This window comes from Mustela lutreola, chromosome 6 (assembly GCF_030435805.1).
Source record: "Mustela lutreola isolate mMusLut2 chromosome 6, mMusLut2.pri, whole genome shotgun sequence".
Classification (NCBI taxonomy): Eukaryota; Metazoa; Chordata; class Mammalia; order Carnivora; family Mustelidae; genus Mustela; species Mustela lutreola.
Window position 1 is genome coordinate 71,724,188 of NC_081295.1, and position 26,099 is coordinate 71,750,286.

At 37.8% G+C, this 26,099-nt stretch overlaps 1 protein-coding gene and 1 pseudogene across 3 annotated transcripts in view; both read right to left on the reverse strand.

Annotated features, from left to right (window-relative positions):
• The window catches only part of LAMA2 (laminin subunit alpha 2), a 645,363-nt gene that overhangs the window by 118,867 nt on the left and 500,397 nt on the right, over positions 1–26,099 (reverse strand). For all 3 annotated transcript variants that reach the window (XM_059177585.1, XM_059177583.1, XM_059177584.1), the window contains 3 exons: positions 18,018–18,129; positions 6,048–6,210; positions 4,341–4,551 (listed from right to left, as the gene is read on the reverse strand). In XM_059177585.1, the coding sequence (XP_059033568.1) occupies positions 4,341–4,551; positions 6,048–6,210; positions 18,018–18,129 (486 nt within the window). The remainder of the gene's footprint in view (positions 1–4,340; positions 4,552–6,047; positions 6,211–18,017; positions 18,130–26,099) is intronic.
• Positions 22,244–23,526, reverse strand: LOC131833273 (UV excision repair protein RAD23 homolog B-like; annotated as a pseudogene).

Below are 26,099 nucleotides of genomic sequence, written 5' to 3' on the forward strand. Positions count from 1 at the left end.
GTTAGGTGAAGAGCTAATTTCAATTCAATTCATTCTGATTTCAATTAAGTAGTGAATGAGAATCTTCCTAAAAGCTCTATTTGAGTCACTTTAGGGAACCAACTGTTAGGCAGAGGTAAAAATGTGTTCTTTATCATCCTAAAGCAGAAATGATAATCCAGAGACTAGGGAGATTTCAGAGGTGGCTAATTTTCAAATTAGACACTAATGGAATATAGCTCCGAACTCTTTGGAGCTCCCAAATATTAATGAAAGTACTGATGCAACTTTTTTTTTTTCTTTATGGCAATTTATTCACTGGAAAAAAAATCTGTTCTGTCTTTGTGCCAGACACTATTCTTGGCCCCGAGGGTACAGTGGGCAGGAAAGAAGTGTTCCTCATGGCTTGCCTGGAGGAGGGAGTAAATGAATGAGTAAATTTATACACTAATATTTTAAAAATAATTCGGAGTGCCACAAATGTAAATCAAGAGAGGGAATGGATAGAGATTGATTTAAGATAAGAAATACCTAAGGTAGGAAGCTTCAAGGAACAAACAGGGAGCCCATGGATAAAGGGAATTCTTCTCCCAAAGTATGCTATAAGCATAAATATTAAGTCTTTCCACTTAAGATCAAAGTTGATAATATTTCTACTTTTAACTTCTAATCAGATCTTAATTCATTCCAGAGCTCTCTAAATCTAAAACCTTTCTGGGTGTGGTAGAAGGATTAAGATTACACAGAAGTTTATTTCCCTGCCTATCTAGTAACTAACTACTTTCTCTGAATCCTTCCTTTGGCAACCTTCTGATGATCGATTTGGGGACTGACTCTTGAGCACATGTTACCTCACAAAACTGAATGGCTCATAATCTCAAGGTCCACCAGGCGCACAGTCCCCTGTGCCCTTTCTGCATCTCTGGAATTTCCCCTCTAAGCCAGTGCCCCTCTGGAAGGCTGCATTCAAAGTCTTCTATAATCCAAATGCTATTTCCAGAGCCATCTTCTGCTACACACTTCTGGAGCTGAGCAATGAATTCTATGGCTGTCTTTGACATTGTGTGGGATCACCATGCGCTTCCAGAGTTCTGCATTTGGGCTCATGTGACTCCAACATTTCTCTTAGTCATTGCTATGATGCCATCATTTTTGTGACTCTTCTGCAGATGCTCCTAGCCCATATTAATCACAGTATTATGTACTGTGAAAGGTTCAACTGCCTGAATTGTACAGTATATGAGGCCAGGAATCATTCCTAGTCAATGTCAAACATCATGGTTACCAACAGCACCTTGCTGTGTTAGGTATGACAAATATTTAATATTATTACTGCCTACTTTCCTAACCTTAAACCACACTATTTCACACAAAACTAATTCTCCAGTTTATATAAACCACTCACACATTTTCCAAAATGTAACTAATCCATGACCCCAATATTTCAATTGTTAATGATAGTTTTCAGGATAAGACCCAAATACCTTAACTTGATCTCAGAATGTGCTTGGTCTTTCATGACTCATGTTCTGGACCTTGTCTGTCTTCTCTGGCTCTCTATCCCTGATTTGTTCCCATGAAGTCTTCATTCTAGTCCTATCAATCCACTGAATTTCCTCCCAACTGTCTTATGTTTTCTTTCCCCACCCCCCATGTCTTTACAAATGGTTTTCCATGTTTCGGGGATGTTCTTCTTTATTCTACTTTAACTAAGTAGTGCTTTTTCTTCAATACTCAGCACATTTATCATGTCCTCTGTGAAGCTCTCCTTAACCCACAAGTGATTTAGGTTCCCTTCCTTTGCTTACCTCTATGATAATTACTGTAGCGCATAAACAGTGACTAACTTATGTGTACCTCTCACTAAATACAAATCACCTGAAGCCATCAGAGATGGTGACTTATTATTTATATCACCTGCTCTCAAACTTAAGGCTACATCCAAATGTCTGGAAGGATTTTTAACACAAGTTGCTGGGCTCCACTCCCAGTTTCTGAGTTGGTAGGTTTGGGATGGAGCTCAAGAATTTTCATTTTTAACAAGTTTCTAGCGGATGTTCACCTTACAGTTCTAAGGACCACACCATAAGGACCAGTCTTTGATATAATCAATTTTTGTGTTTGACATATTTCTTGAACTTGTAGGGGCTTAATAAGCCTTTTTAATTAAAGAAAAAAAAGCTTATTTCCTTAAAATAAAAAAAAAAATAACTTTTGAGCTGGGCCTTAACAATGGTACCTTCTTTATGAACACAGGCACAAAGCATTTATCTATTCAAAATACACTGTAACCATCATTTGACTGAATAATAAGCTGTATCAGTTACTCTCAAACGAGTATGCACAATGGATTAACCTATGGAGAGTTTTAGAATATGAACCCTGGCCTACAGCCCAGACTAACCAAAAGACACATTCTGTAGGAGCTCAGGGAACCTGCCTTTGAACACACTTTTCAGGTGATTCTCAGCTAGCTGGTCTACTAGGAACCTTGGTAAGCAACCTAATCAGCCCTTGCAATCTTAAGTAAGCTGTGTCTTACTCATGGTCATTTAGTCAGTTTTTCTATTTACTCCAGTAAGTTTTTAACAAGCCTTTAGTTAAGCATGACACACAAAATGAAAATACAGAAAGAACTGCTTAGAATCCTTTGCAACACTGACTACATAAGCTCCAGGCATCTCTAGGGGCGCCCAAGAATGATGGCTCCTGGTTTTAAACATCACTAAAAGGAAGGAGTAGCTGAAAGGACCATTTACTGAGCCACTATAATTCTTCTTGAAATACTTCCCAAATGCTTATTATGCTTTCCACACAGGTAATTTTAATTTCTTAAACTGTTGCCATAAAATGGAGAGGTGCACCTCTGGGTAAGTTACACCACTGGTGTGTCACTGAGCAGGATGAATCATGCCGGTGCTTGGGACATGACAGTAGCCCAGCATCCTGCCTTACAAGATAGTACTTTTTCTTTAATATTTCCAGCATGTCAGTCAACTCCAAATTGGTTAAGATTAGGTACTTCAGTCAAGAAAAAAGTGAACCTCCTTAATCTTCCATCAGAATGACAAAGATAAATCCCAGAAGAGGGACTAGGAAAAAACACTTAAAAAAGTTAACTCATCAGGGTGCCTGGGTGGTGCAGTCCGTTCAGCATCTGCCTTTAGCTCAGGTCATGATCTCAGGGTCCTGGGATAGAGTCCCACATCCGGCTCTCTGATCACCCAGGAGCTTGCTTCTCCCCCTTCCCTCTAACCCTCCTCCCAGCAAATAAATAAATAAAATCTTTAATCTTTTACTTTTTAATCTAAAGGAAAATGGAAAGAAATGAGGAGATGAAAAGAAATCCAGATTTGTTCTATTCAACTGCCATTCAATAACATTTTTGAGCATAATAAATGCCAGAGGGTGTTCATTTATAGTTGAGGGTGAGATGATACACTAGAAGAGATGGAGGTCTGCTGCTGTTTTCAGATCTTTTGGGGTTAAACACTTTGAAAACAGCCAGGGTAGGTTTGTTCCTGGAGAGAAATTGTTGCTGTTGTTTCAATACCAAATACAGGTTGTACCGTGAAATGTGCTGAATTTACTCGGGAAAAGTGCTCAATTTGCCACGTCAAGTATTAAGGACAGAAAGAAGGGAGGGAGGAAGGGAAGAAGAAAAGGAAGAATCTATTTTAGTTCCAGTCTCCTCAGTTATCTAAAAAAGGCAGAAGCTGCCCGTCATTTCTCGAGGAGAGAATTACTCTTGTCTGTAAGGAAAAAGAGGGGAAAATCACTGACTTGATCTGTTCATGGTGGTCCCTTTGAAAATTTCATTTGCATAGAACACACTGCAAAGAAAAAGAGAACCAAAATCTTCCCAAACCCTGGACTGTCCATGTGCCAGATTCCATTAGGGAATACTTGGCACTTTTGTGACCGATGGCAGCTAAATGTTTAAACAATGGTGTGTGGGCTACCAAATCATATGAAATCAGTACTCAGAGATACCTTGGGTGTGCTCTAGCATAATGCACTCTTTGGGTAGCCTGAAGACTGAAGCTTTGAGAATTCAGTTCCCTTGCCCAAGATGTATTTCTAGAAAGTGACAAGTTGTCATTAAGATGTAGGTCCCATTATATCACACTGTCCTCAGAATCTTTAAGATTTTGTTATCTAAATTTTATCTGATTCTATAGAAATGGTCATTGAATTTTCTTGAAAAAAAGAGATCTTTACCTGTTCTGCTCTTTAGAAGTCTCCTTTCAGAGTTGTTCTTGATTTGGGTAAATGTGCATCAACTTGACTAATCAGCCATGTTCAACCCCCAATCCTCTACCCCATCCCTACAGATTCAGGTGAGAATCCCTAAGACTCACCTCCAAAGCAGTCATGTTTTTCTGGTTGGCTGCAGATAAGCGATTAGCCTCTCTGATTTTCTCCATGGCTTCTCTCAGCAGGTCCCAAGCATCATCAACTCTGTCTTTGTAGTCTGCCAATATCATCTGGAGACCCTTCTCCATTTCCTCGTTTTTCCCTCGGGACTCTCCAAATAACTTCTTCACTTTCTTCAGAAGGCCTTCGGCAGCTCTGCAAGCAGCCCAGCCCAATAACAGACAATAAGCCCTTGTCATTGCCTCACGGTTTATTGGTATTAAAACTGTGTTACAAAAAGATGTTAGCATTCAAAGAACAGAAAAATAAGAGGATTTAAAGCAGGTTGACTATACTAAATCAAGATGAAAATGGATACCTGAAAAGTGGTAAGACCATTTATAATTAATATTAAAGCACAAAAATATACACATTTAAAATGTATTAGTAATATAGCATTTTAAATTTGAAAGAGTCACGTTTTTCTCATAATCTGACTGATAAAGTAAATTTTATGATCCACTTCACATACCCCTGCCCCCAAATCCCCCAGTGTTACCACAGTGATATATTTTCTCCATTACTTTGAATATAAGGTATGAACATTGATATATTTGTTTAGAAATTGTGAACAGAACCATTCTTGATGTGCTAATACAATATCATGATGCTGATCTACTTTTCTGTTTTCTTTCAGCTAAGTGATCTGGGAGTTTCCTGATTTTAACTTAATGGTTTTCCTAAAGCGATAATATTCTGAGCCTTTAAAAAAAGACCAAACACTTGGATAACAGTAGTTCTCAAGCTAACCGGCATCACAATCCCCAACATGCTTACCAAAACAGATTGCTTGGTCCCATCCCCAAATCTCTGGATTCGGTAGGTCTGGGATGGAGTTTAATAATTTGTATGTGTAGGGGCACCTGAGTGGCTCAGTGGTTAAGTGTCTGCCTTTGGCTGGGTCATGATCCCAGCAACTCAGGATAGAGCCCCACATCTGGCTCCCTGCTCACAGGAAGGCTGCTTCTCCTTCTCCCTCTTCCTTCTGCTCCTCCTGCTATACGCTCACTCTCCGTCAAATAAAGAAATAAAATCTTTATAAAAATAATTTATATGTGTAACAAGTTCTCAAGTGTTGCTGATACTATTCATAACATATATATTATTTAAGTATTAATATCATCACTTTGAAGTTAGGTGACTATAAAAGTACACAGCTATTTTTTACTGAATATATGGTCACATAATTCATCTGCATTAGTATAATCACAATTATTATTCCCAATCTCAAATTTTCAGCCCTAAATTCAAAGTAGTAGGCATTTATTATTTGAGGACTCTTCTATTCAGCATTTCCTAAAATGACAAAATGCACAAAATGGATTGCCAAATTTACAACTTTATTTATCCAGAGATATTTTCATTAAAACAACAACAACAAAAAACTATTGATGGTTTACAAGTCCCTAACGCAAGCGATTAATAAAGCAAGTCCTAGTTATGGAAGGGATAGCACCAGAAAAGATCATTCATTTAATTGTTTAAATATAGGAAAACATGCTTTTAATCCATTTTAGAATAAGATAAATAATAACTAAGTGAAAAATAATGAAGTCTCTTGTACTCAAAAGTGTGATGAAAATTTTAGAAAACTGTTAGCAATCTGGAAAGCTCACTGTATCAAATGAAAAAACAATAAAGCATCTACTCACACTAACTCATCTTCAGCAACTTCCTTTTGTTTGTCTAGATTTTTCCTTCTCAGTTCTGCCATCATCTGATCAATCTCTTTCTGAAGCGCTTGCAAATTTCTCTCAAAGGCCTTGTCTTGAGTTCCGAGAGTTTCATTTAGTCTTACAGCTTTTTCATTTACAGCTGCAGGGGGTAAGACAAATTTTGTAAATTAGTAAACAGAAGTGCCACACGCAAAAATGGCAGCAAGCATCTGCTCTTCCCCACGATCTCCAAATGAAATGTAGTTTGCCACGGGTGTTCCTGCTGGGAACAGAGAGGTAGTTAATAACGATCCCTAACAAACAGGGAAAGGTGACATATTTGTCCAATTATATTTCTTTTGTGGGCCACAGTAATTGAAGCATGGTGTTTCTATCTCACAAGGAAAAACACGCTAATAAAGAAATGGCCCAAACCTTCTTCAAGTAAGAAGTAAACAATGAGACGCAAAGCCTACCACTTGGAAGATGAAAACACAAGGTCTGTGCTACTGCTAAGACACAATCATATTCAGTCAGTTTGCAAATACTGAGCACAGAAAAACCTCTCAGTGATGAGGTCTCTGAAAACGAACCTGCCCTCGCTCCTCCACGCCGTTCTATGTTTCTGTTTAAAGGAATGAGGGAGGAAGCACTGGACTTGGGATGAGGGTTCTACATTAGGGCTCAAAGCTACCTTCTAGCCAGAACATTCATTGTAAGAGTCTGTGTTTATTATGCATTGAGTAAAGAAAGCTTCAAACTGGACTCTTCAGAATTTAAGGATTCTCTGGGTGCTTCAGGTATTCTACAAACAATGTCTATTCTGTCAAGTATCTATCTGATAGGTTAGCATTCTGAGCAAGTTTCATTTGAAAAAAGAATCCTATTTCAAATAAAAGTCAGAAAAACTGGTGAGTTGAAACATTTATGCAATTCTACCATTGGTTTTAGGCCAGCTTCTCCAGAATTGTGCTTTATGATGCATTAACTTAACGAGGTGAAGGGAGGTGTTTTCTCAAACTCTCGTGTGTCAATCCCTTATCTCTGTAATATCACCCGTGAATGTCCTTAGAATAAGGCCCTGTGTTGGCCAAGAGACATTTTTTATTATTCCATGCTATATCCTAAGATGTCATTCATGGCATAAGGAATACTGAAAATTCACTTCTACTCTTGGAGAAACTTTTCTGATTAGCACTGGTTGGAGCTGTTCCAAGGGTAGTTATTCCAGGTTCTTTTAACAGGTGAACAGAGCTGCCATGAAGGGTGTGACACAGTGGTTCTGAACTATGGTCCCCAAATAAGTAGCATCAGCCTCACCAGGGAACTTACTAGCAATGGAGATTCTCAGGCCCTACCTCAGACCTATTGACCTAAAAATTCTAGGGGTAAGGGTCTAGCAATCCTTGGTTTAACAAGCCCTCCAGTGACTTCTTCTCTACACTAGAGTTTGAAAATCATGGTTAAGAAGAAGGAATTGGGTTTCAATCTTGAATTTTACCCTTCCCAAAATGCATGTTTCAAATTCTCTTTTCATGATTAAGGTATTTGGTTAGAAAGTTGCTGCCGTCAACCTCTTATTCTGACAGTCATAATCCAATCTGCAGAACAATTTAAATAAGCTGTTTTAGAGAAAAAACATGGCCACTCATAGCCCTGTGGTAGAAATTTTTGCTCAGGTGCCATATTCCTAGAAGTTAGGGAGGCTAGTTTGCTCTTTGTCAACTCTTTAATAGTCCTACTCTGACACATACCAAAGAACCTTCTCAAGATTTCACCACTACAGTTGCTAAGTTATCACTTAGGCTGCATTGTGTATCTTAAGGAACAACAGTGATGATGGACTGATTAACTGGAAAGCTCCTTGATCCAGTAGACTTTGTGAGAACTATGGCAGAATGCTAATTATTAAAATGTAAGGTTTATACTTCTTAAATTTCAGGAGAGGTGGTAGAAGTATGTTGAATTTAACTAATTGTATCATTTAACTAACCACTGACCTCATTTGCATTCATAAATCCCACTTTTCAAATTGTTAAAGGTGTAGGGTTTTTTTTTTTTTATTAAGCGAATATATAAATGAGTTTTGATTAGAAATATTTTTTGAAATTTGATTGAATATAGGTCCTGGGCCTACATGTTATTTTTTTCTTTTATAAAGTGAGTATATAAAAGAACTTTGATTAGAGATATTTTTTGAAATTTGATTGAATTAGGTCCTGGGCCTGCATAGTTCTAAGGGGGTAATGTGAGAGATACAGACTCACTTGTGGTCTATTCTCAAAACTAAACTTCTGCAGAGAAGAACTTGCTAGAAAAAGAATAAGAGAGAGGAAAGGAAAGGAAAAGAATAAGATGGCTATATCTTTTGAAACATAAGCATCATGTTTTCAAAAATGAAAGCACTATGTAAGCAACTAGAAGAAATTATTAAGTCACACAAAAATGATGTTAGCAAAATGATACTGCATTAAAAAAGAAAGCATCATTTTAGTAGAAGAGATGTGATTGCTCCCCTACTTTTATATTAATTTGGAAATTCTCTGAATATTTTTAAACTGAAGATGAACATGTCAGTCTTTTAGATTCAAAGGTATACACTATCAGCTCAGTACATGTTCATCAGAATTGAAAATAATTATGACATTAATATAGCTCTGAAATTTACTTATTTCTACTTTATTTCAGAGAAAATTTTAAGTAGTTTTGAAATATCTTTAAAAACAAGATAAAATTAACATAAAAGGAAATGAAGTAAAGATAAAAAATAATGTAAATCCAAAGACATATTAATAGTATCTCAGTAACCAAAGCATAGAAGAGAATTTAAAAGGGACACTTAAGACATATACAGTATCTGTAACATACAAATACATTAATCCATCAGAAGAAACAAAGTTGTTTTTCATACTGAACCAAAAAAATATCCTCTGATGGATAAATTCATCATGAATGACAAATACTACTATGACCTGAGAAACAGGAAAGAAGATGTCTAGCATTTATTAAGTCCTAGTATACCTTAGTACATATGATAATGTTATGAGTTGTTTTATGTATACATACGTGTGTGTGTGTATGTGTGTGTGTGTTCACTCCTTAATTCTATGAGTTCATGGAACAAAATATAGAGTATTTGTGATCTAATCTGGAGTCATACCAAAGTAGATTTTCAAAATTATAGGGAGATTAGAATGCCTTAGATTAATAGACCTTGATAATCTATGAAGAGATCATTACTTATAATGGAAGATAGAGGGAGTAAGGTATCCCATCTATTTAAAAATAAAACTAGATAAGTGGCAGGCAAACACATTCATTTTTCCCACAGCAATTTATTGCCACTAATAAAACCTAAAAGTACTGATACTATCTCCAATTAGTATAGTTCTAAGAGAAAAAAAATGGGTGAGTTATGTTGTATAACCCACTCATGACTTTTGGGGAGTTTTCTTTTAGAAAAATCTCCTGAACTGCCAAGACTTGTAATACATATAAACATCTCAGTCAGGGTTTCATTTGCCTCTGGCACATTCAGATTTAAACATTCAGGAAATTTTAACAGTTGGATTAGTTTTGCTAAAGTTCTTTTATAAAGGGCTATGCATATCATGTGTGTTACCATTTACATCAGTAGCTGCCGGAAGAAGGGAACAATGTCCACATTTCTCCCTGGTACAGGAGCACAGCTATCCCACATGGACTTTCATATAAATTAGGAAAAAGTTATCCTGTCTGGACAGACACAACCAGGCTGCCTGACAGATGCATAATTTAGAAAAGGGAGACACCTTTGATGATACCTAACCCTTTTCTCTGATGAATGGACTGTGGATGGAGAGTAAAACCTGGATGAAATCCCATCTCCACCTGCCACTCCTGGTGCCTTTGTGCAGTGCACAGACTGGATAGTGGGTACATGGCAGAGTGAACCAATGAGCAGTGTTGACGCTGGAGTCTATGGAAAACATGGCCCAGCATTTATCCTTAATCATGGATACTTTTTAAAAAAATTTTTTATAAACATACAATGTATTTTTATCCCTAGGGATACAGGTCTGTGAATTGCCAGGTTTACACACTTCACAGCACTCACCATAGCACATACCCTCCCCAATGTCCATAATCCACCCCCCTTCTTCCTCCCCACTCCCCCCAGAAACCCTAAGTTTGTTTTGTGAGATTAAGAGTCACTTATGGTTTGTCTCCCTCCCAATCCCATCTTGTTTCATTGATTCTTCTCCTACCCCCCCCCAAACGCGCCACATTGCATCTCCACTTCCTCATATCAGGGAGATCATATGATAGTTGTCTTTCTCTGATTGACTTATTTCGCTAAGCATAATACCCTCTAGTTCCATCCACGTTGTTACAAATGGCAAGATTTTATCTCTTTTGATGGCTGCATAGGATTCCATTGTGTAAATATACCACATCTTCTTTATCCATTCATCTGTTGCTGGACATCTAGGTTCTTTCCATAGTTTGGCTATTGTGGACATTGCTGCTGTAAACATTTGGGTGCACGTGCCCCTTCAGATCATTACATTTGTATCTTTAGGGTAAATACCCAGTAGTGCAATTGCTGGGTCATAGGGTAGTTCTATTTTCAACTTTTTGAGGAACCTCCATGCTGTTTTCCAGAGTGGTTGCACCAGCTTGCATTGCCACCAATAGTGTAGAAGGGTTCCCCTTTCTCCACATCCTCGCCAGCACCTGTCATTTCCTGACTTGTTAATTTTAGCCATTCTGATGGGTGTGAGATGGTATCACATTGTGGTTTTGATTTGTATTTCTCTGATGCCAAGTGATGTGGAGCACTTTTTCATGTGTCTGTTGGCCACGTGGATGTCTTCTTTGCAGAAATGTCTGTTCATGTCCTCTGCCCATTTCTTGATTGGATTATTTGTTCTTTGGGTATTGAGTTTGACAGGTTCTTTATAGATTTTGGATACCAGCCCTTTATCTGATATGCCATTTGCAAATATCTTCTCCCATTCTGTCAGATGTCTTTTGGTTTTGTTAACTGTTTCCATTGCTGTGCAAAAGATTTTGATCATGATGAAATCCCAATAGTTCATTTTTGCCCTTGCTTCCCTTGCCTTTGGTGATGTTCCCAGGAAGAAGTTGCTGCGGCTGAGGCCAAAGGTTGCTGCCTGTGTTCTCCTTAAGGATTTTGATGGATTCCTTTCTCACATTGAGGTCCTTCATCCACTTTGAGTCTATTTTCATGTGTGGTATAAGGAAATGGTCCAATTTCATTTTTCTGCATGTGGCTGTCCAATTTTCCCAACACCATTTGTTGAACAGACTGTCTTTTTTTCCATTGGATATTCTTTCCTGCTTTGTTGAAGATTAGTTGACCATAGAGTTGAGGGTCTATTTCTGGGCTCTCTATTCGGTTCCACTGATCTCTGTGTCTGTTTTTGTGGCAGTACCATACTGTCTTGATGATGACAGCTTTGTAATAGAGCCTGAGGTCCAGAATTGTGATGCCACCAACTTTGGCTTTCTTTTTCAATATTCCTTTGGCTATTTGAGGTCTTTTCTGGTTCCATATAAATTTTAGGATTATTTGTTCCATTTCTTTGAAAAAAATGGATGGGATTTTGATGGGGATTGCATTAAATGTGTAGATTGCTTTAGGCAGCGTAGACATTTTCACAATATTTATTCTTCCAATCCAGGAGTATGGAAGCTTTTTCCATTTCCTTGTGTCTTCCTCAATTTCTTTCATGAGTACTTTATAGTTTTCTGAGTATAGATTCTTTGCCTCTTTGGTTAGGTTTATTCCTAGTTATCTTATGGTTTGGGTGCAACTGTAAATGGGATTGACTCCTTAATTTCTCTTTCTTCTGTCTTTCTGTTGGTGTAGAGAAATGCAACTGATTTCTGTGCATTGATTTTATATCCTGACACTTTACTGAATTCCTGTACAAGTTCTAGCAGTTTTGGAGTGGAGCCTTTTGGGTTTTCCACATGTAATATCATATCATCTTCAAAAAGTGATAGTTTGACTTCTTCTTTGCTGATTTGGATGCCTTTAATTTCTTTTTGTTGTCTGATTGCTGAGGCTGATTGCTAGGACTTCTTGTACTATGTTGAATAGCAGTGGTGATAAAGGACATCCCTGCCATGTTCCTGAACTTAGTGGAAAAGCTTTCAGTTTTTCTCCATTGAGAATGGTATTGCAGTGGATTTTTCATAGATGGCTTTGATGATATTGAGGTATGTGCCCTCTATCCCTACACTTTGAAGAGTTTTGATCAGGAAGGGATGCTGTACTTTGTCAAATGCTTTTTCAGCATCTATGGAGAGTATCATATGGTTCTTGTTCTTTTTTTTATTAATGTGTTGTATCACAATGATTGATTTGCAGAAGCTGAACCAACCTTGCAGCCCTGGAATAAATCCCACTTGGTCGTGGTGAATAATCCTTTTAATGTATTGTTGAATCCTATTGGCTAGTATTTTGGTGAGAATTTTCGCATCTGTGTTCATCAAGGATATTGGTCTATAGCTCTCTTTTTTGATGGGATCCTTGTCTGGTTTTGGGATCAAGGTGATGCTGGCCTCATAAAATGAGTTTGGAAGTTTTCCTTCCATTTCTATTTTTTGGAACAGTTTCAGGAGAATAGATATCAATTATTCTTTAAATGTTTGGTAGAATTCCCCTGGGAAGCCGTCTGGCCCTGGGCTTTTGTTTGTTTGGAGATTTTTGATGACTGTTTCAATATCCTTACTGGTTACAGGTCTGTTCAGGTTTTCTGTTTCTTCCTGGTTCAGTTGTGGTAGTTTATATGTTTCCAGGAATGCATCCAATTCTTCCAGATTGTCAAATTTGTTGCCATAGAGTTGTTCATAATATGTTCTTATAATTGTTTGTATTTCTTTGGTGTTAGTTGTGATCTCTCCTCTTTTATTCATGATTTTCTTTATTTGGGTTCTTTCTCTTTGCTTTTCAATAAGTCTGGCCAGGGGTTTATCAATCTTATTAATTCTTTCAAAGAACCAGCTCCTAGTTTCGTTGATTTGTTCTATTGTTTTTTTTTTTTTTTTTTTGGTTTCTATTTAATTGATTTCTGCTCTGATCTTTATGATTTCTTTCCTCCTGCTGGGTTTAGGCTTTCTTTGTTGTTCTTTCTCTAGCTCCTTTAGGTGTAGGGTTAGGTTGTGTATTTGAGACCTTTCTTGTTTCTTGAGAAAGGCTTGTACTGCTATATATTATCCTCTCAGGGCTGCCTTTGCTGTGTCCCACAGATTTTGAACAGTTGTGTTTTCTTTATCATTTGTTTCCATGAATTTTTTCAATTCTTCTTTAATTTCTTGGTTGACCCATTCATTCTTTAAAAGGATGCTGTTTAGTCTCCATGTATTTGGGTTCTTTCCAAATTTCTTCTTGTGATTGAGTTCTAGCTTCAGAGCATTGTGGTCTGAAAATATGCAGGGAATGATCCCAATCTTTTGATACCAGTTGAGACCTGATTTGTGACCCAGGATGTGATCTGTTCTGGAGAATGTTCCATGTACATTAGAGAAGAATGTGTATTCTGTTGCTTTGGGATGAAATGTTCTGAATATATCTGTGATGTCCATCTGGTCTAGTGTGTCATTTAAAGCCTTTATTTCCTTTTTGATCTTTTGCTTGGATGATCTGTCCATTTCAGTGAGGGGAGTGTTAAAGTCCCCTATTATTATTGTATTATTGTTGATGTGTTTCTTTGATTTTGTTATTAATTGGTTTATATATTTGGCTGCTCCCACGTTAGGGGCATAAATATTTAAAATTATTAGATTTTCTTGTTAGACAGATCCTTTGAGTATGATATAGTGTCCTTCCTAATCTCTTCTTATAGTCTTTGGCTTAAAGTCTAATTGATCTGATATAAGGATTGCCACCCCAGCCTTCTTCTGATGTCCATTAGCATGGTAAATTGTTTTCCAACCCCTCATTTAAAATCTGGAGGTGTCTTTGGGTCTAAAATGAGTTTCTTGTAGGCAGCATATTCATGGGTTTTATTTTTTCCATTCTGATACCCTGTGTGTTTTGATTGGGGCATTTAGCCCGTTAATATTCAGGGTAACTATTGAGAGATATGAGTTTAGTTCCATTGTATTGCCGGTAAGGTGTATACTGTATATTGTCTGTTCCTTTCTGATCTACTGCTTTTAGGGTCTCTTTTTACTTGGAGGACCCCTTTCTATATTTCCTGTAGAGCTGGTTTGGTGTTTGCAAATTCTTTCAGTTGTTGTTTGTCCTGGAAGCTTTTTATCTCTCCTTCTATTTTCAATGATAGCCTTGCTGGATATAGTATTCTTGGCTGCCTGTTTTTCTCGTTTAGTGCTCTGAATATATCATGCCAGTTCTTTCTGGCCTGCCAGGTCTCTGTGGATAAGTCAGCTGCCAATCTAATATTTTTACCATTGTATGTTACAGACTTCTTTTTCTGGGCTTCTTTCAGGATTTTCTCTTTGTCACTAAGACTTGTAAATTTTACTGTTAGTTGACGCGGTGTGGACCAATTCTTATTGATTTTGAGGGGGGTTCTCTGCACCTTCTCAATTTTGATGCTTGTTCCCTTTGCCATATTAGGGAAATTCTCTTCAATAATTCTCTTCAATATGCCTTCTGCTCACCTCTCTCTTCTTCTTCTGGAATCCCAATTATTCTAATGTTGTTTCGTCTTATGGTGTCACTCATCTCTCGAATTCTCCCCTCATGGTCCAGTAGCTGTTTGTCCCTCTTTTGCTCAGCTTCTTTATTCTCTGTCATTTGGTCTTCTATATCGCTAATTCTTTCTTCTGCCTCATTTATCCTAGCAGTAAGAGTCTCCACTTTTTATTGCACCTCATTAATAGCTTTTTTTTATTTCAACTTGGTTAGATTTTAGTTCTTTTATTTTTCCAGAAAGGGCTTTTATATCTCCCAAGAGCGTTTCTCTAATATCTTCCATGCCTTTTTTGAGCCTGGCTAGAACCTTGAGAATCGTCATTCTGAACTCTAGATGTGACATATTACCAATGTCTGTATTGATTAGGTCCCTAGCCTTCGGTACTGCCTCTTGTTCTTCTTTTTTGTGGTGAGTTTTTCTGCCTTGTCATTTTGTCCAGATAAGAATATATGAAGGAGCCAGTAAAATACTAAAATGGTGGCAAAGTCCTTAGGAAAATGCACTTTAGCCAAATCAGGAGAGACCCCAAATCATGGGGAGGACAAAGGGGATAAAAAGAAGTTCAGAAAAAAAATTTTAAAAAAAGCGCAAATTTTAAAAAATATAAAAAAGAAAAAATATGTATTTATTAGATTGGTGACTAGAACAGGGTCACCCATTTAATTTTGGGAGTATTTTGGTCTCTTAGAAGAAACTACCTCCCAAAATTTTAATGAATGAAATATATATATGAGGGTAAACACAATGAAGGGATGGAATATGCCTATAAAGATGAAAAAAAAATTTTTTTAATTTCTAAAAAAAAAGGAGTTGTTAAAGTAAGTTGGTTGGGAGAATAAAGAAAAAGAAAGTGGAGAAATTTTGCTCAGGCTGGAGACTAGAATAAGTCCAGAGCTAGATTTAGGGCAGATTTTGATCTATTAGAAGTTGTACCCCAAATTTTTTAGAAGAAAAAACCCTATGTGTATACAAAAAATAAAGTTAGATACAATAAAGGATAAAATATGACTATAATAATGAAGGTTCAAAAAAGATTATTATTTTTTTAATGAAAGGTATTGTTAAGATAATCTAGCTAAAAAATGTTAAAAGAGGAAAGGGTAAAAGTTAAAAAAAATTTAGAAGAAGAAAAAAAATTAAATTAAAAAAATTTAAATTAACTGCAAGACTAAGGAATCATGGGGAGAAAGCCATGAACTCCATGCTTTGCTTTCTCCTCCTCTGGGATTCTGCTGTTCTCCTTGGTACGTGAACTTGGTCTTGGCTGGATTTCTTGTTGATCTTCTGGGGGAGGGGCCTGTTGTAGTGATTCTCAAGGTTCCTTGTCCCAGGCAGAATGGCACCGCCCTTACCAGGGGCCTGGCTAAGTTATCTGCTCGGGTTTGCTTCCAGTTGTTTTTCTTCCCTGAACGCTTTCTGTAGCGTCCAGAGGACAGGAATGAAAATGGCAGCCTCCCAATCGCTGGCCCAGAGGAGCCGAGAGCTTGGGGTCCCACTCTTCAGTGTGCTCTCAAAGACAAGCACTCAATCACTCCCATGTACCTGGTCTCTGGCTGCACTCCAAGCTCACCCAGCCTGTGACCAGTTCAAGGTAACCCCGAGTTGAGAGCTCACTCCTCAGCTCTGTCTCTGCAGCTGCTTTCCTGATCTAATACCTGCAAGCTCTGTGACACTCAGACACCCCCAATCCTTCTGTGATCCCGTGGGACCTGGGGCCATGCTGACCCCGCATGGGCTTCACCCCAATTTAGCCTCTGGAGTGATGTCCCTCAATGGAGCAGACATTTAAAAGTCCTGATTTTGTGCTCCATTGCTCCGCCGCTTGCCGGGAGCTGGCCCCTCCCCCCGCGATCTATCTTCCTTTGCTTTAGATTCACTTCTCTGCTGGTCCTACCTTTCAGAAAGTGGTCGATTTTCTGTTTCTAGAATTGTTGCTGTTTTTCTCTTCAGTCTCCTGTTGGATTTGTAGATGTTTGCAATGGATTGATAAGCTATCTAGTTGATCTCCAGCTACCTAATGTCATCTCAGCCTGCTACTTCTCCGCCATCTTGACTCCTCCCCCAAGCATGGATATTTGATTGAAATAATTTCAAAATAAGTTTCCAGGATTGGCTATAAGTACTGAGGCTATAAGTAGAGACTGAGGTAGAAGGAAAAGGAAAATTACTTGGGTTTTGACCACTGCCTTCACGGATCCAGGCAGAAATTGTTTTACCCGTAATGGGATTTTTTCTGTGAGGGCTGTGTGGAGAACATTTCAAGTCACATTAATGGGAAATAAAACTGGGGAAAGCACAAAAAACTCCATATAGCAGAGGATAAACCACAATGAGTTAATTAAGAATTTTGTAGTAGGTGTAACTTCTGTTTCAGATCCTGATATGTTTCGCCTCAGATTAAAACTCTGTTGCTTCCTGCAGTGGGGCATCTTTGGGAGTTTCTCTCTCTTCCTGGCTAGTGATCCCTAAGAATTACCTGTCAGGATATGCCTTGAAGGTTATCTCACATCCTGATTTATTTGGTTATATTTCCAAGCAAAATATCTAAAACACGTAACACTATAGAGTAATCAAAATATTTTTAAAAGAAAAAGCCCAAAGCATTTTTCCTACTTTTTAAACCTGCATGTTTGTTTACTGTTTAATAATAGAAACTTATGATTTAGAGTCTTTTTAAAAATATCTTCCTTAAATAGTTCTTAATCTGGGGTTTAGCCCCCAAATGGCTTCTACTTTGATCCTCCATCATATCGGTAGATGCCAAGCACTAATTCCTTTAGAATTATGGATTAAATGCAGTGAAGCTTCTGGTAATATAACAAGTCCAGACTCTAAGCAACAGATTTTCATTGAAACCAAGTATTTTAAAAGCCATTTTGAGAAACTAAAGTGCTGCCTTAATATACTGAGTAAAATGATAAAATTAGCTTTTTAAAAAATTAATCTTTCTAGTAGTTTTGAATACAAACAACAGCAAAGCATAAGTTTTTGATTATCTATTCATAATAGCCATTGCTCAAAAATTAAGGCATTCCCAAGGGACTGCATTCAATTCACCAAGACCCTGGCGTCATAATGACTAACTCACTACCTGTTGTCCCTTATTTAACACTGTAAATTGTAGATGCTCCGCAGACCATGATCTTGACGATCCCAACCAAAATATTTTTCAAAACCTGACCTTACCCTCAGATTGAGAAATGGCATTTCTTACTAGAGAAATTCCAGTCCTGTGTAATCCCTTTTTCATTTTTCTGGTGGGAGACATAATGATTAAATTGAAGGATTCTAATACCTTCTGCATCCTGGGCAAGCTCCTTAATGAATTCTCCTAAGGAGTCTGCTCGCTTGTTGGTCCTCTCAGCATCCTGTCCAGTTTGCTCGCCATCTGCTGTCACTTTGGTAGCCTAATGATCCAAATTCAGGAAAAGCATAATTAATTGAGATGATGAAGCTACAGCGAGATAAGCTCCCACTAGCTACATTTTCTTTCAAATATAACTCTGAGCCAAAGGCAATCGATGAATTATTGATCAGATATACTGGAAATGACACCCCGTGCTCAAGTATACAATTAAACTTTATTACTTCTTCCATTAAATGGAAATCAGAGAGCTGTACTGGGTCTTTTTAGAACCCTTGCTCTATGCAATGACACAGAAGAAGCGATAAAACACAATTATTTTTGAAGTATCTTTGAGGTAGAGTTGCCAAAAGTCTTTAATGGATTTTTTAGCCTCCACATGTTGCAGTTTTGTCTATATTTTATTTACTGAAAAAGTGTGGAGCATAGCAATGATCTCTGGAGGAGGACCAGGCAGTCTGTCTCAATAAGCTTGATCCTATAGATGCAGTCTAGATCAATACGTTAATTAAAGAAACACAGAGGAGAAATGCTTAGCTACTAAGTAGTAAATGCTTATTTTATAACACTCTAAAGATGCCAGGAAAACATTAAAGAAGAATAAAGGCTAACTCTTCCCATACATCATCACCAGAAAAGATGGCTGTTAATCACAGTACCACACATCATGGTCAACAAAGTGAAACAACTTCACAAATAGCTTCACCTCCTGAAGAATGTACCCACGCATTTGCACCTTCCTTCACATTGAAGATGCCACATAACACAAAGGAATCCATTTAACGTGTTTATAGTTAAGATATGCTATATTTAGTTAAATAAAAGGGGCATGTATAACATTCAGTTTCTTAAAAGATACAAGGTTTAGAGCACCTTGAAGTAGGTATACAGTTTCTCTCTCGAAGCATGTGCATATGCTAATAGGACTTCTTTTTTTTTTTTTTTTACTAAAAAGATAGAGATAATCTAACTATAGATAATGGATCAAAGAATTACAAATTGCCTTAAAATAATTTGAGAAAGGTCCAAATTGGCAGAGTATTAATTCTCTATAATCCCGTACAGAGTGTTTGCCTTCTAGACATGCCCAGAGATTCTAAATTTTTTCTTACACATAAGTGGATTTTAGATAGAAATTAAAATAGAACTAAATGTCTGGCCAACACAGAACATCGTAAGAGATGCTATAGAAATTATACTGCCTTTTGTGATTTCCCAGGGGGCAGTAAAAGGTTTAGTTCCTGACCACTTTCAAGATTTTACATGAAAGGTAGACTATAAAGGCCAACCATCATCAACTAGTTTCTCAACCTGTGAGTGTTACCATCACAAATAAAAAGATGAAAGGGTAAGATCCATGGGAAGTTTTAAAAATCTCTCTTAACAGTCTGCAGTAAATATCCGAAATTATTTGGAGGGTGCTAACCAATTGGTCAAGTAACTTTTTATATATACATTCCACATGCATATACATTTTCAAATGTTATTTGAAAATTACTAAAGTCAGCTGCTTAAGATATTGGACTTCTAAGCTATTATAGATGTTTATCTAGACTGAATTGACTGTACTCTACAAGACCACTCCTATTTTCACATAGCAGAGACTATACTAAGGGATTTGATCTACATTATGGTCACTTTTATTATCTTAAATTATTAATGTATTACCAGTACTGTATTGCCACACATGGTGTGCATTATAATTTAACTTAAAATGTATTCCTTGCTTTATCAATATCTTATACTACTAAAAGATCATAACTTACATATTCACATGAGAAAGGCTACAAATTCTGATGCATAGCCAAAAGCATTTAATTTTTTAAAATAAATGTATATTGAGGCACTGCCTCTTTTAAATTCTGGATGATCATGAACTGGTCATGCCTTTAATTCTTCTTCCTTAATGAATTTATACAACAATATATAAGAGTCATCATTAATAAATTTGGTACTGATTATAGGAACACTGCAATAGTAAGAGGTCAAGAATTCTAAATGATCCATGGTAAGAATCAAGTTAGAAAAGTTATCACGAAGACACTATGCAATCAACCACCCCCCCACCCCCCCCCCCCCCCCGCTTCTGTTTAGTATGTAAAAATATGCTAAACTCTTCCTTTCTTAGGCTGGGATCCTGCTGTCTTTACCTGGAATCAACTTCCCCTGTGTCCTTTCAATGGCTGGTTCCTTGTCTTCTGTCATCTTTCAGCTTCAGTGTCCCTTCTAGCTGTGGTCATTTCTAGGGCCTAGCCAGGATTCCAGACTTTCCAAAGAACATTTTCGTCATAGTGCCATGCATTTTAGAATTACTTAGGACTCCCTTATTTATTGGTTACCTCCCTCACTAAAGGGTAATCTGTAGGAGAGCAGGAACTTCATCTGTTTTGCTCATCACTTTATATCCAGCTCCTAGTGTCCTAGTGTGATGCCTGAGAGAAAATATTCAATGAATGTTCAATAAGTGATTAAGCAATTACCTAATGAATCTTGCTAATCTTATTACCATTCTCTCTCTTTTTTTAAGATTTTATTTATTTATCTGCCAGAGAAAGAGAGTGAGAGAGTATAAACAGGGAGAGCAGCGGGTAGAGGAGAAGCTGGCTCCCCGGTGAGCAAGGAGCCTGATGTGGGACAGAATCCCAGGATCCTGGGATCCTAACCTGAGCTGAAAGGAGACACTTAACCAACTGAGCCAACAAGGTGTCCCTTATTACCATTCCTATTGCCTGCCTTTCTATGAATATTCCCTGTTTATAATGTTGTTCCTTAACTCCTCTCCAATTAACCAAAATTAATCCAGCCTTCAAGAGTCAGTTCCAACTCAACCTTCTCAGTGAAGCCATCCTTGATTATTTTGGCTTATGCTTTATTATATTTTTTCCATTTTCTTTCTTTCCTATTAAAATTTTTCTTTTAATATGCCATGAGATATCGTGATTATATATCTTTCAAAGAACTTTCCTAGCTGCATCTTCCAATTCTTCCAAAGACTTCACCAGTCTTTCCAGTGCAATAAAAGATTTTGTATTATACTTCTGCCTTCCTTCTCTTTTTGAAAGTAGTATCATCCTGATGACATCAATGGTCATACATTCTTATCTAATGAGGAAAAACATTTACAAACATCAGAAACCCAAGGGAAGGAGAGTGAATGCCGCATTTCTCTGTTGTCCCCAAAGTGCTAAATCTCACAAAGGGATACTTCCAAAGCAAACACGCAATGATTTTAAAACTTTCACTGCATCACAACAATGAAGCAAACAGTAATTAAACACCTACCAATTTTTTCCCTCAAAACAAAATAAAAAACAAAACAAAAATGTAAACAGGAAGATATCCCTATTTTTGCAGTTCCTCCAATCATGTTAGAAGGGTCTCAAATTCAATGATCAAATAGCAGTATTTTCATTTTAAGATGTTCCCCTTCCCTGCCCCCTAGGCATTTAACTTGAAAGAATAGGCTTTCTTACATATTAATTTTATACATATTTGAAGCAGCAGGAACTATCAATAATTTGGCATTTCTGTTTATAGTAGCTCCAATAGTTTTTTTTAACTTCACAAAGCTATTATCCAGCGTTGCTCCAAAATAGAGATTGGAGATTCTAGGTACCAATTTTTTTTTTTTTTAAAGATTTATTTGAGAGAGAGAGAGAGAGAACATGAGCAGGGAAGAGAACCTCAAGCAGACTCCCTGCCCATTGGAGAGCCAGATGCAGAGCTTGATCTCACGACCCACAAGATCATGATCTCAGCTGAGACCTAGAGTCTGACACTTAGTGAGCAACCCAGGCACCCAACATAACATTCTGAAATCAATGTTTAGTCAAAGAAATGGGAAGCAGGGCATTACACTTAATTTTTGGATTCGATACACTAAAAAAAAAAAAAAAAAAAAAAAAGTGAAACCTAGGAGAAGTTTCCAAACATTTTATAGAAGAAATAGAGACCTGCAAAATCTGACTTTGATTTGTATGAATTTTACACACTGCATAGATCTGTGGCATCTGCTAACTGCAGCAGATGTGTACGTATTTACCCCTGCCTTGTACCCCACCCTCACCCATCTCCTACCTTATACCAGCTATCATGCACAGGAGCCCAAGTCATCAGAGACAACCAGTAAATGCAGTGTGGTGACCTGCTGTGAAACATCAGAGAAAAAAAAGTCCCTTTCCAGCTTCATCAACGTTTTGGTGTAGAAGAAAATTGACAGCCAAGTTCTCATTCTTCTCAGAAGCAAACTATGTTCGTAGCACAAGTCCTTCAGGAAATCCGAGTGCCTTTAATCTTTCTGTGGCTTCTTAGTCTGGAGGTGCTCATTGAGTGTAGCTCACAGACTCAATTCCACCTACTGCAACTCGACCACTGTCGCCTCCCATCTGGGCTCCCCCAGCTCCTTGACCCACCTACTTCTTAACCTGGTCCATTTAACACCAGAATCAAATGTTCCTGGGTTTGACTAATCTGTTGCAGGAGTTGAGAATGTTCTTGGCCTCTTGCCACAATGCTAGAGGCAGGGAAGGATTCTTTTGAGTCATTTGTCTCATCTGTTGAAACTGAGGCTGATCCATAGGAATTCAAATGGTCTTCTCCAGAACTTGTTGTAGAGTCGCTGCAGCTGCAGCCACTGAAGACTGGGGAGCCAGCCCTCGTGCTAGCTGCTGAGGAGGGAATCAACCACAGTCTGACTTTCTCTATCTCCAGGATTCCCATAGAAAGAGGCTCCACTACTCTGTCAGGGTAGTTAGAACAGACTCTCAGAGCAGCAATCATTTGCTGGCCTTCATGACCCATGGATATGATCTTGGTTACCATGTTCTTACAAGACTGCCTTGTGACACACACACACCTGTTGCGTCTTCAAACAGTTTGGCCAAGAAGACTCTCCTGATGTACCCTCTGTTGATGGTGGGCTTATAGCCACTGGTGCTTCTGCTGGTTTTTCTGTAGGGTTTTCTTGTTTCACTGTCCCGAGAGGTGCAGGTGTGGGAGAAGGAGTTGAAGCAGGGGCATGGGTGGGACCCCAAGCAACAGCCCACACCAGGGAGGAGCTAACAGTGGTGCCATGGCAGGATGTGATGGCTGGGCTGTAGCTGGTACTGTGCTGTGACAGCTTTAGGTGTTGGCACCATAAGCACCTCCAGGATTCTTCATCAATTTGATATACTTTTAGACCAGTATCATCATGGAGGACTTTGCCAGAATAAATTAATTTTTGGCCTGCTATAGGAAAGACATCTATAGGAAAGACATCTTTCTCCCTTTTCAGACTCAACCTTCTCTTTGGTGACTCCATTGTCTCGCTGGGGTCAATGTCAATCCTGTTGCTGGACGGTCTGAAGGGTAACCTGCTTGGTGCAACCAGGCAGCTCCGCACTGGGTCTGCTAGCCACTGGGTAGGACCCTTTCTTAGATTTTTAAAAACAACGGTCATTACCACCATTCATGATGATGTTGAGTAATTACTTTATTTGGTGTTTTTCCATGTCTACCTATCTCTGTCCTTGGGGCTGAGGCTAGGTCTTATTTATTTATTTATTCATTCATTCCTCAGAGTGCCAGGCAAAGTAGATATTGAGTGATTCGCTGGTATATTGAATTATCTACAAATCCCTTTGAAGTTCCAACATCTGTTGGAGGAAACAAACAAACAAACAAATCTCTATGCCTTCCCAATACCATGCAAACTGGCCTTCTGCCAGGTGCTAGGTTTGCCAGTTGAATGCGGATAGCTGGGCAGTTTCTGGGTGCTTTTCAGAGCCTAATGGGAAGCTTGTTTAGGCACCAGATCCTCAGTCCCAACTACACTTCTTTCTTGTCACTGGCCTCATGGTCATTAAAGACTAACCTGCAGTTACACACCAAAGAGCATGTGGGTGCAGGCAGGGTTGGGGTTGGGATGAGGCAGAACTCTTTAGGGCCAGCACAGTGCTTACTGGGGGAGAAGGTAGCCTTCCCCTGCAGAGATAAGAAGAGCCGCCCCTCTCGGCGGTGCTCCAGAAGCAGAGGAAATGTGAGGTTCCTGGTAAAAAAAAAAAGGCATTGACTCATGGTATTAGCTCTCTAAAAGGTGAGCGATAATGTCAGGCTCAACCACACCCTGGATTGATATGTGTGTTCAGAAGGGCTTGTAATATTCTCTTGTGTCTCATTTACTCTTCCTGCCTTTAAAGATACACAGAGGGCATAATCCCTATTATTATACTGACGAAAGAGTAGTTATGGAGAGGGTAAGTGCCTCCTCTGAACTCATACAGAGAGGGAATTGGGGGCAAAACACAAATTTTCTCTCAGCTTTATATTTTGTCCATTTCTAGCACTAACTTATATTATGCTAATATCTGGGAAGACGAGGAAAATACATGAAAAAGTTGAGCCTTCTGGATGGGAGGAGGGACGCTGCTTGAGCTCAGGTAGTACTTGAAGTATATCACCTTAAGGCTTTAGTAAATTAACATATTTAAAAACCCATGGCAGAACATCATATACAGACATTTTTAAAAGTCATGTCTTATTACACAGTAATTAAATTGAAGAGTCACCCTTGTCAAAACCACCCATGAGAGACTCCATAAAGGAAGCCTATGACAAATGCACGATCACCTATGCAGAGTGGTGATAGATAGCAGTATCATGGTGAAATTCATGACAATCAGTTTCACCCAGGACAGGCTATTGATAATGTTACAGATGAATGCTAACTACTACATTGAGAGGAGCTCTCTGTCTGATTCAGTTTGGCTCTCCTTGCATCTTATTAAAATGCCATTCTATGCCTTAATCATATTCCCTCCTGTTCACTATTATCTTGTCCTTTGAATATTTGACAAATGTCTTCTCATTTATCCTACTATGTTGTACAATCTTCCGTTCATTCTCTATCTTTGATTTTCTTATTTTTAAATCCTCTTACCTCAGTTCTACAATCTTTCCAGTGTTTCTTTCTAACTGACGCCTTAAGCAGTACCTTGTGTATCTCTTTTACCTTTGATTATCTTTTTTTAAATTCAAGTTCACTAAGCTAGGTATTTTTTCCTTCTATTTTTATTTTTCCTTTTTTTTTTTTGGAGTATTTATATTAGACAGCATGCATTACCATTAGGCATGCATTAATTTACTTCTGAACAATGTAGCTGCTACTTTCTTGCTTTAGCTCAAGCAATTCTCACTGTGCCTCTTGAAATCTGCACATAATTTTCTTGGTTGGATATTACTAGTGTCTTTCATTTTCTGCTTTCTTTATGTTAAAACTAGAATTTAATGGGGCAAAACTAACTAGTGAATAGACAACATTGCTTAGATGCCATTCGCTTTTGCATTTGCAGACTTATATGGCTTCCTGCTAAAATTAAAGTTCAGATCTAATCATTTATATGATATTCTCAAGGGTCGTCTTCAAAAACTACCAGTTTTGTATATCTAAGTGTCAGTGAAGTACTCCTCGGGCAAGCTATTAGGCAATACACAAAGAAAGCGATAGGGAGAAGCCAGGTGGCTCTCTGGAATGGTAATAAGTGACTTCTATACAATTTCTCCCTAAATAGTTCAGGTGTTAGTTTTAAGAGTTCCAAACTGAACAAGTGTGATGTGCTTGATATTCTCTTTATCTCTCTTTTAAAATATAATAGCAGAAATAAAAAACATTGCTGACAACTTAAACTTCTTAACACTATAAATAAGGTAAACATACAATATTGTTGGCACTTAAGTCATTTAAAAAGTAGTTAATCATTTCCAAAATAATTTGATTTAAATTTGATTTTAAATAGGCAGTAAAAGACAATGCAAATATAGCTGAATTCTGATATTTTATATAGTTCAGTTTATTACATATTATTCTTACCTTATGGATAAACATTTAGGAGATGATTATCAAAGAAGTAAAACATCCAACTGAATATAATTATAAATACATGCCTGATTTTAGTGTATTTTTGAGACATTAAAAAAACCAGTGCTTATTTTGAGTTTTTCTACTTGTCATCTAGTTGTTCAAATGCTATTAAA